Source organism: Poecilia reticulata, linkage group LG13, assembly GCF_000633615.1.
Source record: "Poecilia reticulata strain Guanapo linkage group LG13, Guppy_female_1.0+MT, whole genome shotgun sequence".
Taxonomy (NCBI): domain Eukaryota; kingdom Metazoa; phylum Chordata; class Actinopteri; order Cyprinodontiformes; family Poeciliidae; genus Poecilia; species Poecilia reticulata.
Window position 1 is genome coordinate 12,349,622 of NC_024343.1, and position 15,106 is coordinate 12,364,727.

The 15,106-nt window shown below is 37.5% G+C and overlaps 1 protein-coding gene across 10 annotated transcripts in view; it reads right to left on the reverse strand.

The window, feature by feature from the left end:
- arap1 (ArfGAP with RhoGAP domain, ankyrin repeat and PH domain 1) overlaps window positions 1-15,106 on the reverse strand; it is a 66,249-nt gene that overhangs the window by 35,518 nt on the left and 15,625 nt on the right. For 8 of the 10 annotated variants that reach the window (XM_008425462.2, XM_017308317.1, XM_008425461.2 and 5 more), the window contains 7 exons: window positions 6,992-7,155; window positions 3,539-3,627; window positions 3,372-3,454; window positions 830-988; window positions 568-637; window positions 350-470; window positions 67-251 (listed from right to left, as the gene is read on the reverse strand). In XM_008425462.2, coding sequence (XP_008423684.1) covers window positions 67-251; window positions 350-470; window positions 568-637; window positions 830-988; window positions 3,372-3,454; window positions 3,539-3,627; window positions 6,992-7,155 — 871 coding nt within the window. Of the gene's footprint in view, window positions 1-66; window positions 252-349; window positions 471-567; window positions 638-829; window positions 989-3,371; window positions 3,455-3,538; window positions 3,628-4,706; window positions 4,802-6,991; window positions 7,156-14,661; window positions 14,712-15,106 lie in introns of those variants that run through there. The other 2 variants (XM_008425464.2, XM_008425466.2) reach the window with 2 other exon arrangements.

Consider the following 15,106-nt stretch of genomic DNA (forward strand, 5'->3'; position numbering starts at 1 on the left):
ATTTTTTGAATAAAAAAAAAAAAAAAAGCCAAAATACATATTTATTTGACCTAAGAAGTCTCTTACATCTGCGTTCTTATAGAGAAGGACTTTATCTGAAGCAACAACAGTAAAAAGTTTGGATCGTAGCCCTCTGAGCTCCAAATAGCCAAAATAGTCTGGGGTCAAAGGTGAGCCTGCGATCAAAGATATAGGGCGCTTGGGCCCCCCGGTGCAGTCCCTCAGTAAAGTCACCCATTCGTTCCTTTCATCTGCAGACGAGCAAACGCATGTAAATCACAGTGTGCACAAATTAAAACGGACATATTAATGTGATCACATTATGACAAAGAAAAGAAATGAAACAGACCTTCGTTTTCAGCTCTGAAGATAAATGTCCGGTTGTTTGTGGCAACCTCAAACTTCAACTCTCCCACACTAGACACATTGGTGATAAAGGCTGTGGAGATAAACCCCTTGGAATACACCTCCTACAACACAACACAACAGATCTGTTACACAGATACATAACACTCACTCTGTGCACATGCTGCTCTGCCAGATTTAAAACTCTGTGTCTTTTGTTACCTTTTCATTGTCAAAGTATTTTAGGTAGTCAACTTCTAGCTTCACCCATCGTCTCTGGTAATAAAGAGCCCTGTATGTGAGGAAGCATAAAGATTAACAAGATATTAATCTATTATACCATAAACCAAGTGAAGCTGAAGAAACTCTGCTGTGGGTAGATTTTTTTTCTTTGCTAATTCACTGTCATTATAAATGAAGAGTTTCAAACTCCACGTTCTTAAAACACTATTTTTTAAAGTTGAATATGTAGCTTGATTTTTACCCCTGTGGTGGATTCTTGTCCAGCCACCCCATCTTGATGACAGAAGAAAGTTGGGAACTGTCTTCCTTAACAGGTGTGGACAGTCTCCCGGAGTCGGGCAGGCAAAAGCTGCCAGGCAGGTTGGCGATGCGTTCAGTCTGCCAAGGAGGAAAATCTGGGCTGTACAGAAATGTCCAAACAAGCACATGCACATGTTTGGAGATAAAATTAGTTTGATGACTCACAAAAAAAAGGCTAAACAGAAACATCTCTAATTATTTAGAATGCATACATACATTGATCAAATGTTTATGTAAAAAGCCAAAATTAGTTACGATTTGAATCTGTAGTTTGAATACAGAACTGTGAAAAGTAAATTTACAGGTTTCTTCTGTTATTGCTTTTTTCCCCCCACACTTGACAACCAACGTCAAGAATGTCAAACTCCAGTCCTGGAGAGCCATTGTCCTGAAACTTTTGAAAAGTCCCTGGTCTGACATACTAGAATCCCAAGGCTTTGAAAAAAAAACAGACTGCAGTGAAGTCCTACTGAGTCCTGCTAATGGCCTAGTTCCTGGTCCAACTGTGGTGGACTCATCTAGAAGTTGCAGGGATTTGGTCCCTGAGGACTGGATTTTGATACTCCTAAGGCAAGTAAAGTAACAAAAAGCAGTTTATGAAACATAAGTTAACACGTAAAAGGCAAAAAAAAGCTCAAAAGGCAACACATCATCTCCGTTTAGAAACAACGTTATTGACATCTATCAGTCTAAAAAGGGTCACAAAGTCATTTATAAGGCTTTGAGGCTCCAGTGAACCACAGTTAGAGCTATTATACGGAACAACAGTGAACCTTTCCAGCTGTGGCTGGCCAACCACAACAACTCAAAGAACAATTTGACGACTCAACCCGGAGGTTACAAAAGAACAACATGTAGAGCTCTGCAGTCCTCAATTGCCTCTGTTAAGATCAGTGGTCAAGATTCAGCGAGAATAACAGGAGACTGGGCAAAAATGGCAACCATTGCAGAGTTAGAAGATTCTGCAATGTCCAAGAAAGACAAAAACAAAGTAGCCAGTCCAATATTTGCCAAAAAGTACTTTGATAATCTCCAAAATTTCTGGAAAAATATTTTGTGAACTGACGAAATGTAAGTAGAAATCTGTGGTGTCCCAACATATCTAACAATCAGCACCACAAAAAGAAAACATCCATTCTGACAACTAAGCATAAAGTGATATTATGACCGCTTGGGGCTGCTTTGCTGATTCAGGAACGGAGGAAACCATGAATTCTGCTCTCCATCAGAAACTCCTGAAGGAGAATATCTGGGCCTTGGTTTGTGGCCCTGAGCTCGAGAAATATGAACCCCCATATTGATGCAAAAGACTCAATCGCACAAATACCAGACAAAAGCTAAGCATAACACTATGGCATTGACACCTCATATTCTCTATCAAGTATGGTGGTGAAGAGTTAAGGTTTGTTTTTTTACATCCAATGGATCTGCATGTGATTTCCACATTACAGTGATTTCCACACATTACAGTGATTTCCACACATACCTGAACTTTTTCAACAATAAAAATATTTACAGTTAACACACAGCAAACTAAAGTCCCTCGGCTAAGCTTACACACAACAAGCTAAAACTGCAGAATGAGTTGGGTGACAGCAATACAGATGATCAGACCACTGTTGCATGCTTCGCCCACTATTTCACACTTACATGTGCCAGTTCAGGGTTGACACCAGCACAGTTCCTGTCTCACAGTCGTGTCAGTGCAGGATGAATTTTAAACCGTCCAACTAGCTTGGTTGTTCACATAACACTAATGCTAATTAAAGCCATTGTCAAGTGCATCATGTCTTTGTATAGCAAAGTAGTCTAGAGCAATCTCAGTTAAAGTATGGCTCAATATCATTAACCTGATATAGAGAATTACAGAGAGAAAACAGAGAAAAAATGCTATAAGAACCAACTGGTGATGCAGGGGGGGAATTTGCTGATGAACAGAACAGACCAATTTGTTGCTTAATGAGCCCCAACTGATGAATTAAATACTTACTGCATGTCAGGTGTTTTTGTTCATCTGAGGATTTATGGTAACACTTTATTTGACGGGGTGTGCATAAGACGGACATGACACTGTCATAAACATGACATAACACCTGTTATGAACATGAAGAAGTCTTTATGAATATCTATGACTGTTGTCATGAAGTGCCATTTGGTAAATAATGACAATTTAATGCAAAGTTGGCACTTTTAATGGACTTTCAATGCAACTTTTAGAGCAACTCTGTCTGTCATTACTGTCAAAACTGTCATTACTCTTCATGACAATAGTCATAGACATCCATAAAGACTCCTTCATGTTTATGACAGTGTCATGTCAGTCTTATGCACACCCTGTCAAATAAAGTGTTACCAAATTTATTTACGCATGTCCAAGACCTGCTGAGAATGATGTGTATGAAACTAAGAAAGGGTCTACTGATTTTTCTTATCATTTGCAATGAGGATTGAAATGAACACAATACTTAAACATCATTACTCACTCATCTTCATCTAACAGCTCATCATCGCTACACAAAGAATAAACCCGCTTCTGGTGGTGAATGGGTACTTGCAGGGACATGTCCTGTTGGAGGAAATGATTGATGGTCACAGTGCACGGCAGAAATCAAAAGGAGGGAAAGTTATAACATGTAATACATCCCCTTACCCTGTCTGTCACCTTCCTTTGTTGAACACTGGAGTTAAGCAGGTCTGTATCAATGTAGTCATTAGAACTATCATCAACTGGAACCAAGACTAGAAAAAGGCAAAGGATATGAAAAGAAATGGAGTTGCAAAAAAGTTTATGCTAAAAGAGAAGAAGTTTACAGATGCAAATAATTAGGTTTTTGGTCTCATTAAATAATCATTATTTTTTCATTTAATAACTCAAGTCAGAGGATATTTTTATCAAACCCACTCAGTACTTTCTTGGCAGCAACATCCATTACATGGTAAATGGTAAATGGACTGAACTTGTATAGCGCTTTATCCAATCATTTTTGACCACTCAAAGCGCTTTACACTAGAGTCACATTCACCCATTCGCACTCACAAACGCTCACACATTTATACACCGATACGCAGATCGGTAGGCAATTTGGGATTAAGTGACCTGCCCAAGGGCACATCAACATGCAGAACTACATTACATACATACTTTCAAATCTCTTTGATGTTACAGTAAATACCATTCTGGGAAAAGCAGAAATTCCTGCTGAACTTGACATTAACACACCTCATATGACCTCTAGTTACCTGCATTTACTCTGCTCTTAAATCCATTTAACATATGTTTATTTTGTTTCTGGATAAGAGCTAGAATAGTCTAAAAGTATTTGAGTGTGTGACAAGTTTGTCTCTCGTAGTTTCTTCCTTCACCAATAATTGTTTTTCAGATTTGGGATTTGAACTAAGTGTCAAATGTTAAGCACAATTGCACGCCATATGACATGAAGAATACAAATTTGTAGTCAAATCAACTGATTGAAACTGTGAAAAATGCTGAAAGTAGAAGATTATTTGCAAAAATGGCGTACATTTTGACTAAAAACAAATATTTTGTTTTCTATTTATATCTCAAACACATCAGAATAAATAAAATGAGTCACTTTGGTACCATTTTATCCTACATATGTACTATGTAGGACAGAACATGTGTATATTATACATATGTACTATGTATGCTATACATAGTACATATATAATAGCAAAAAAGAACAATGATTGACCAGTATAAAAGCAACTGAACTCACTAACTGCAGGCTGCAGTCACCAACTAGTAAGCAGTTTTAATTATATATAGAATTACAATTACAGTAGAAAGGTTGGCCTACCAGCTCACACACAGGAAAAGTCCCACTTCTCTCTCTTTTGTCTTTAACTCAAACCAAAAATGTCCTCGTACTTCAACTCTTGTGTGTTTTTGCTAAGGCTGGCTAACATCGACTGTGAGGCAGTTTTTGTGTTCCTTTCGAGAAGCTACCAGAGTCCCACCTACTTTAAAGCTGCACCACAAAGAGCTGACTGACAAAACAGAAGAAGCAGCACGGCCAGGAGTGACAGCTCAAATTGTTCCTCATCTTGTTGTTTTGTTTATTGGCTATGGTAGCACTAAAAGTTGCAGTTGCAATCTACTCTTGGCAAGATATGCAGCATATCTGGTCCAACCCGTTTGTTAATATGACCCAGAATACCTAGAACCTAGAATAAAAATGGAGTTTGTATAATTTCGTACTTGAAACAAATAGATAAGATATTTTTCAGCTCAGTAGTAATTCTTGTATGAATGGGCAAGCTCTTCCTCCTGCCTCTCAAGCAATCAAATGTGATCAAATGCCTGAGGTAAAATACATTACAAATACAAAGAGTGGGCGCCAACTCCCTATTAACTGCTCATGCATAAAAGAAACATAAAACTCGTCCAAGATGGAACTAGCAGATAAGATTTTAAAAAATGATCAAGTTCTTTTGAACTATCCATTCTAATTCTGCCCTGGGAAATTGCCCGTAGATGAAAACAAAAAACAAAAAAACACTGAATACTATACTCTAGAGTAAGTGCTGCACGTTCATGAGTGGTGTTAACATTTTTGGAGAATTTTAAACTTACAGACGCTCGTTTTATTTGAAAGGAAGTGCCAAATTTAAATTGTGCTCTGTAGTGAAAGAAAAGAGTTGCCACATGTTCCCTCAAACATTCAAGCTCAATAAATTCTGTGGAGATGTGCATGCGTGCGTGCGTGCGTGCGTGCGTGCGTGCGTGCGTGCGTGGCTCAGGATGTTATGCACACATAACTGGATTTGACGTTATGCATGTCCTTGCAAGTCCTAATGATCAAAAGTGACAAACCATGCTAATTTGTTTCTTTTGTCATTGTTTGGGAGCCTGCTGCAGGCCGGGAGCGAAACAAGTTGTGGCTTTGCAGGTTAAACAGAAACAACCAGAGTGATGAACCTTAATGCATTCTGCTACTTCTACCTTTGCTCTCCTCACTACTCAGGTTAGTGCAGCCAGAACAATAGATCAAATGTTGTCTTTTATTTACCGCTGGTAGACCATACAGCTAATACTTCTCTCAATTTTTCAAATGAGAGAGCCGTTTTACACATCTGCAGTTGTCTTTCTGCACAAATTTTCCTACAGCAAAACAGAACAATATCTACAGGTACAGTGTATGAATAACCACTTGTATATTATAGGATGCATACTTCTTCTTTAGGCATAGTTTTATAGCTCCATGTAGATAAGATTGCAGATTTCTACAGTGATTAAAAAAAGAGCATTCTATTTAAAAGCATAAGCATGTACGCAAGTCACATTAGCATAGAAAAGAGAACAATACTTGTGACATAAATGCTACTGGATTGTTTTTCTTTTTAACTTTGCAGGATGTAGTGAAGCACATCCTGCGGTTATACAAAGGGGAAAAAAGTACAGAGATGATTGGAAAAACTTTGAACTCATAGGACATACAAGAAATAACCAGCAAAGATGTTGGCTCCTGCTGAAAAGTTGCTTGGAACTGAAGTACTATAACTAAAGGGGAGTTTTTTTTTTCCCTTTACATAAGTAATCTTGATGCCAATCCTGGGGTAACTGTAACCTATCACTAAAAGCGTGACAGCTCTCATCTGCTGGAAGGATTTATTTTTTTCTGCTGGTTTTACAGGCTGGTAATACTGTAAACACAGCAGAAACTTTAATGTCAAGTAAAAGACAAGAGAAAAAAGTAGTAAGTATTCTACATGCAATAGATAGAAGCTGCTACAGTAAAGTAGCACACAGTTAAACCAAAAAGTCTGCTCTGCAGTGCAAACCCAGATATTAATACACTGCTATTTGGTTACATCATCAGTTAAACCATACAGATCTGGGTCATCAAAAAGGTCACTTTAGATTTAATTGGTTAACTGAGTTATTGTGTAACTGCTAGTTTTTTAAATATTCTAAACAACTTTTCTGTTTGTGCATTTCTATGACAAGAATTTGAATTGGTTTCATTTCATTAATTTAACTGATGACTTTCAGAATGATGAAGGAAATGCGACTTTCATTTTGAGGCCGAATCAAAAATATTTTAGCCGATTGCTGCTGATCATAAATGTTACTAAAACTCACGAGGAGGCTTGGAGATCTTCCTCGCAGGCAGAGCGGGCTGTAGTTCAGTCTGCTCGGACGGTTTGCTGATTTCCTGTGCTTGTGGTGTCCTATTACGTAGTGGAACCTGTGGAGTGGGGTCTGTCTGAATCAGCTCCTCGGTTCCTTTCTTGGTCAGAGGTGGGCTGGGGGGTAAAGACGAACATGACAGGTCAGCAGAGCAATGGGGGGAAGAGGAGGAGTCCTCGGACCCCATTGAGGTGTCAGTTCGGGTAAATAATCCACGTAGAACAGCGAGTTTAAACATCCTCTGTTGAGCAGTTCTCCTTTTGTCACCTTCCTCCTCCCTGTGTTAAAACTGCAGAAATCGCTGCAAGTGAGACTTCATACTCAGTATAATTGCTGCATATCCATATACACACATATACATGACCAGAACTCAATCAAAAAAGTAAATCCCCAAAAAAGAAAAAAAAAAAGCTGAATTTTTCTACAGCTGCACACAAAGTGATCCAAGAGGAAAACGGAGGTTCCTTTGCTCCCTTGACTCTTTGGATTTCCTTTTCTGCTTCCTGGTTAATAAGCTGCAGGTCCCAACCTGCTCAAGCTGTGGGACACAGTCTTAGTCTAAATAAATCTTACCTGCTGCTCCACTAGTGACACATAAACACACACAGAATAGGTCCTGGGAATGTTTGCTGGTGCCAGATAAGAAAAACCAATCATTTCCAATAATATAATACTTTACACTTTTGTAGAGGACAATGTGCACAACTAATTTAATATTAAATAATCCTCAGCTGATCCACTTGGTTTGCTTCACTGTACTCGAAGACCTGCAGAATCAAGAAATCTCCTAAATATTACAGATCTAACAACATGAAGGTGGATGAAAGAACTCCAGCACAAACACGTCGTTACTCAATATTAAGGAATTCAAGAAGAGCAAATCGGTCAATCAGTCCGTCTGAAAAAGGTTAAAAAGCAATTTCTAAGGCTTTGGGACTCCAATGAACTGCAGTGAGAGCAATTATCCACAAATATAGAAAACGTGGAACAGAGGTGAACTTTCGCAGCAACGTCCAACCTACCAAGAGCAACCACATCTGGGTTCCAGGAGATAACATATCTCCCTTATTTCAACTAAGAGCAGTGTTTGTGATTCAACAATAGGACTTTTTGTAAAAATATTCTGTGGAAAGGTGAGTTAAAAACTGGAATAATTGTTAGATGTGTATTTTTAGAGCTGCCATGACCTGTAACAGACCGTTCATGTCCCAAGATTCTCCAAATAGAAGAATTCTGCAAACATTAGACCAAATGTCCTCCACAGCAATGTGAACTCTTTGCAAATACTTTATGTCAAGTGTTGCCAGCAAGAACGGCACAGCCAGGCATTACAGTGAGCTTATTATTCATAGCCTTGTCAGATCATATGTTTTTAGTTAAAGTTAAACAAAAAAAATGGCAGATTAAAGATAACCAATACATTCTCCATGATGCACATAAATGTACACTGGTATTTTGACGATTTACCTTTGGGCATAAGATTAGACGGCCTCCTTGCCATTGTGCTAACTTTTAGATCATACCACAGATTTGTTTTTATAGGATTTAAGGTTGGTATTCTTTCAGGACTACTATTGCAAAACATCCGATTAGAAGGAACTAAAGAATTACATAAAACCTAAATCTGTCAGAGATAATTCTGGACTTAACTTTAAGATTAAATTTAGTCTAAATTAACACCTACCTCTGAAAATATCAATGTAAAATATGGGTTAAATTATATTATATAAATATTATGTATTTTATATATTAATATTAATTAATATATTAATTAGTATTAATATATTAATTAATATTAATATATTAATATTATATATTATATAAATATGGCTTGGGTGGTATTTTATAACTGCTTAAAAGAACAGTATTATGTATTTTCCAGGCGCATTGTGTCACAATCAAGTAACAATGCTTCAGCTGCTATAAATTGCTATGTCAAGTATGACTTAAAATAAATTTGACTTCCACCTTGAAATTGGGTCTCTATCTAAAAACTCCTGCTCTTTCTGAAACTCCACCTTCAGGAAGTCATCACATCATCAATCCTCAATTAACCCCATAACAACATTTTTATCAGGGCTGCACTGGTAAAATAACATAATACCATGATGTAAAGCTCAAAAAAGTTAATTTATCACAATAAATCTCCATTAAGAACTTTTAAAACACAAACCTTGAAACACAACAACAACACCCTGAGTTTTTCATAAATACCTTCCACCACCATGTTGCAAATCCTTTTAAACAGAGGTTAGTTTAAGAGCACCTGAAAAGACAAGTTCCTAAAGAGCAAAACCATTAAAGACAGCATATTCTTTCAAAAGAGTCAACCTCACCTCTAAATGTTATTTTTCCGTACTTCAGATACATGTGGTTAGCTGAAGATCTTATTTCCAAATTGGTATGATGTCTTTTTTCTATTAACGTTGGTTTCGGTTTTCTGAAATCCTCCTGATAGAGATCCAGAGATGAAGACACTGGAGCCTCTGTTTCCGTCTTATAAAAAGAGAAGTTACCTACTAGACTGAACTGATGCTCAGAACAAAAAGTCTACTTTTCACAACATTATGTACAGTCATCGCTTAAAACAACAAGCACATGACTACAAGTGTGGCATCTTCAGCTAGACTCACTGTAGTGTGAACCACACCAAGGGACAGCTTACTTCTTTCACTTTGGCGAACTAGTTTACAGTAGGTGATAAAAGCCAACCAAGTGGTTTTTGCACTGAAGCCCATAGAATACGCAAAGCAGTATAAATATCAAAACTATTTTTTTAAGGTTGGTCTGCAAAAAACCCCCAAAAAATTACAAAGTCCAAAATGTGACAAAATCTAAAATCCTGACCTTCATTAAGCAGATTTTTACTCCACTCCCTGGGACCAGCACACATTAATCTATCAGGACCAGATTTAAACAAAATCAATTTAGATACAATATCACTGCAACTCAATTTCTATACAGCAAAATATAGCGGTCATCTTCTCTTTCTTTCTTTCTTTCTTTCTTTCTTTCTTTCTTTCTCTTTAAGGCCTTAGATGAAAGCTGCCTAGTTAAACTCTGACTCTAGTGGTTGATTAATCCAACCCATGTGAAAATGTATATTTACTCATCATCCAACTTCCTCCTGCTAATGAAATCAGACAAGACACATCTAAAATTACTTCGAACCAGCCACGCAACATTAACAAAACTTCAAATAGTCATGAAACAGGACGTTAGGACTATTTATTTCATCAGAATATGAAATGTGTCATCTTAGTCTTAAGGTCCTATGTCAGACAACAGATATGATAAGATCATTTGGATAATGACCCCTCAAGTGTTGTCCAACACTTGCCTTCCTGGAGTGTATAAAGGAGGGTAGAAAATAGTAGGTGAAAATGTAAAAACAATTATTGGACAAAAATGTTAAAAGTGTAGTTCCAGCCATACTGACCACTCAAAATACTTTACACTAGAGCCACATTCATCCATTCACATTCACAATCATGCACAAATTCATTGATATGCAGCTTGGAAGGCAACTTGGGGCCGTGTGGCTCGATCATGGGGCACACTGCCATGCGGCAGAAGTAAACTAGAGTCAAATCCACAACTTCCTGGTTGATAGAAAACCACTTTGCCCACAGAGCCACAGATGTAAAGGTCTTTACTCGTTTTATTTGTACAAATCATTATGCAATGTATTTAACTAGCTTAACATGTTACAGATTTAAATATTTTATTCTTGACATAATTTATATGAAACTTGCAGTTTAATTTACAACAATGGCCACGAGAATTTTGTTTCAGAAAGAAAATCAACTTACTTTTTAATTTTTTAAAAAGTTTTAACAGGGAGACTTGTACATTTATTTTTACCTCTCTGAAGACAATTAGTTAATGTCAAATAATTTTTTTATCATCACTTACTCCCTTCCTAAAAGAGAGTATGTACAGAAACTACCAAATGTTAATTCCACTAAAAAAATGAATATTTTCTACTCTTAGCCACACACAAAGACAAGCAAACTGTGTTTCACTGTTATTTTTGATTAATCCATTGACCAATCAGTAATTTGTGCAATTCGGTTAAAAACGTTCGTGGTTGCAACATGGTTCTGTTGCATTATCTCCATGTTGTTATCATCAGTAAGATCATTCACTACCAGCATTTACTGCCCTTCATTTATGCTCACAGATATTACATGGCGCTTTTTTTTTTTTTTTGAATAAACATTGGTATTTACTTTGTGTAGCTGCAGGATTCACTCAAGTGTTTTCCAGCAGCCAACAGGCAGGATATACCCTAAAAAGAGCTCACCAGCTGATTTTCGAGGTCACCATAGACAAACGCATATTAATATCGAAAGGTGATAAAAAAAAAAATCACCTAACATTAACAAGTTGTTAACAAGTAAGTAACTTTTCCCTTGACATCACTGTCTCATTACTTTGTCCACAAACTTAATCAATGTCTGACCCTCTACAAAACAAAGCTGGATGCTCTATACAACAGAGAACAGAAGAAAATATAAACTGGCCATCAGTCAAGCCCAATCTGGAACTTCATGCAAGGTTTTGGCTGGTGAGCTTGATCATGAAAATGTTGTGAAATCAGCTTGCAGTTATGTGAGGAGGGTTATTTATAATATGACGGCAATGCGACTGTATTTGCCAAGACCACCACTGGTGACCAATGACAGCGTAAGGGACTAAAATCTGTAAAATCTAGGATGAGGAAACCAACAATAGGTCATGGATGAGTCTTTCAGCTGGATAATAACTCGATATACACTGCCCAGATAATGTATAATGTATTATGCATTTTCCAGCCACATAGTATCATTTTATAGCACAATCAAGTAACTATATCTAACTTCAGCTGTTATAAAAATGTCTGAGGTGAACAGATCCTTGTTGGAGTAAGTCTGTAGGCACCCTCAAACGGCTGCCAGAGGAGATTCAAGAATTCTTCAAACACACATAAAAGAATCAAAGCAACACTTCAGGTATCTTTCTGATTATAGAACAACATTCTAACATGATGTAAAGCTCAAAAAAGTATTTTTTACATAATAGCCCTTCTTTAAAGTCAGTTTTCAGATTTTAATCCTATAGAAGTGGAAAAGTGGGTCAGAATCTCCTCTGAGACGCATCAAAACCTGGTGGTAATAAGTTACAGAATATGTCTTCATGATTGACCTGGAAAAAAGTTTCTCTACCAAGTTCTTGAGTTATACAGTCAAATAACTTCATGTAAAAATATTTCTGCCTGTACAAAAATTAAACTGCCATAAAATGGCTGTTTTTTGTTTAAGTGAGCAAATTTGGAAAATCAAAAGGGGATCAAAAACTTATTTCCCCACTGTATAAGTTCCAAAGTTATAATAAGAATTGCACTCAGTCAGATGTTTGTCAGTCCACTATTGTGAAAGTTCCTCTTTTGTCCCTTCTCTTGCAGTATGTTAAAATCCAGCTTATAATAACTGTCAACTCTTCAATGTTCCCAAGTGATCAAATGTGCAGTTCTGTACCGACAGTCTTCTAATAAAAAAACAATTGGTGCTTCCCTTTAGGACGTCACAGGCTGCAGAATAGAATGTACAATTAAAATTCACCTAATTACAAAGCCTATTTAATCGCCACTAGAAAGATTTATCAGCTCCAGGACAGTAAACCACAAACAACCTGGCTCATATTATGATATGTATATGAACTGTATTTAGGTCAATGTAAAAAAAAAAGAAAAGAAAACGGGTTTATGCGGTATTCAATGGTGGCGATATAATTTTTACAGTGCCTTGCAAGGGTGTTAATGTTCACATTGTGCTTATTACAAATGAAGAGTGTTTTGAACAACTGCTAACCTGCCATAAAATTACGCTCAACTTCAACAGACAGGCAAGAAAGGAACTCATTAGTCGGAGTAGAAGGTGAGGTGTCCATGGTAAATGTGGAGGACCCACAAAAATCCCCAGGAGGGAGGAATCTGTTGACAGGACAACTACTGCTTGTGCAAATCTAGTTTGATGGAAAAGTAACACTCTGTTTAACAAGAGATTAAATTGTAACTTTCTGGTCTATATGGAAAGCCCTATGTGTGATGGGAAAACTAACACCCCGACTATACCGGTCCGAGTGCCAAACAAAGTGGAGAGCACATCATGTTGTAGAGATGCTTTTCCTTCAGCAAGGATATTGAACAAGGCAACTAAACATACAGCAATTCTGGAAGAAACCCTTTCAGAGATGTAAAGGGTCACGATTCAGCAGGACAACGAAACTTAGCATACAGTCGGGCCTACTGTGGAACAGTTTAGATCAAAACATATTCAGGTGTTAAGAGTTGCCAAAATCTAATTCAGAATCTGGAGTTCAGATTCTGAATTAGATTCTGAATTAGTGACTGATCTTGTGCTATTTTTAAAGAAGAAAAGGGAGATATTTAATTATCTTCATGAGTGCAGGTAGTTGAAACATAAAACAAAATATCTGCAGGTCAGACTTCAGTAAAAAGTAGTTCTACAAACTAGTGGCTCAGGGAAGCTGAAAAAAAAGGTGCACAAACTTTTTATATGGAAAGAAAATCATGTATAATTTCCCTTCCACTTTACAAGTGTGCACTACTTTGTGTTAAATACACTGAAATGTATGGCTGACATGTTCCAATAAGTGAAACAAGTAAGAAATTGAAAAACAAGTTTGCTATGCTGTTTCTACCCCAGAAGAAGCAATTCTTTTTAACCCCATAGCACTTCAGCAGAACGTCAAAAACACAACCCTGCCTTTCTAAATTACTCACCATACACATCAATTACTACTCAGCTTTTTTTTCTTAAATTAAACCACAGAACACCAGAAAAAAAACGGACAATGACGGGAAACAGGCCCCAGTTCCCTCTTTTTCTCAGAGGAAGAATGCTGAGTGGGGTTTGCTAGCATTGCTCTATATTTAACACAAACTGTTCTGAATAACGATGACTGTAGGCTGAAGAAACAATGACCGTTTCTTTTCTTCTCCCACGCTTAAGTTTAAGAGTGTTTTTATAGGCAGTTCAGAACAATTGCTCTGAAGCAGCGGCTGAAAAACTCAGACAATGGTTTTGGCAAACAAGGGGCGCGTTTTAAATTAGCAAGTGCACTTGCTGCAACCTTCGATGTTAAAAGCAAGCTAAATGTAGCACAGCGCCTCAGCAATGGGTGCATTTATAAATAGCATTCGTAATATTTCTCTCAAAAACGATGTACAAGATAAAACCTTTAAAGAATACATAAGCTACGGCGCACTTGTAGCAGCTCGACAGCAGACAACCAAAAATCTCAGGTTTAAATTTAATGTTTGTTTTCTGTTCTTTACAGATCTGCAGGTAAAACACCAACAATGCTGCTACTTCAGACTACATTTCCCACTGCCAAACAGAACCAAACAAGGGATCTGGTCCCCCCAGCTCCCCCCCAAAAAAACATGAAAACCTTCACACTCTTTTCAAGATAAAACTAACTTACGGACTGACACAACTCTAACTCTAAACACGTTTCTGTTGACCAAAAAAAAAGACGACAAAAAAAAAAACAGCCCCAACCTGAACGCACCACAGATCCAACACATGCAGAAACATGTTTTATATAAACATTACCTTCCACAACATGCTTGTGAGGAGTCCTCTTCCATGATGATACCATCTTAAACACAGACACATCAAAAAAGCAGGAGGAAATGACTTGGTGACGAGAAAATGGGAGGGGGCAGAAACCCACACTGACAAGGAAGAAAGAAATTACCATCAAGAGAGCGTGTGAATGTTTTCCGACAAGGGCTGCAATAAGTCAAGAGATACTCCCCAGCAGAAAAAAAAAAGAAACACTTTAGATTTGTCAATCTATATTTCTCACTCTCTCTTTCTCCCAGGGTTGCTGTGAGAGGGTGATGGGGAGGAGAAGAGTTTAAAAACTGCTGCTGGTTGTTCTGCATTGTGACTTCCTCACGCTTTCTAAAGCTAGTTTCCCTTCAAAACACAGATGTGCGTTAGTCATAATCGAAGCGACCCGCAAGCACACGAACAATGTTAAGTTCAGGTTTCC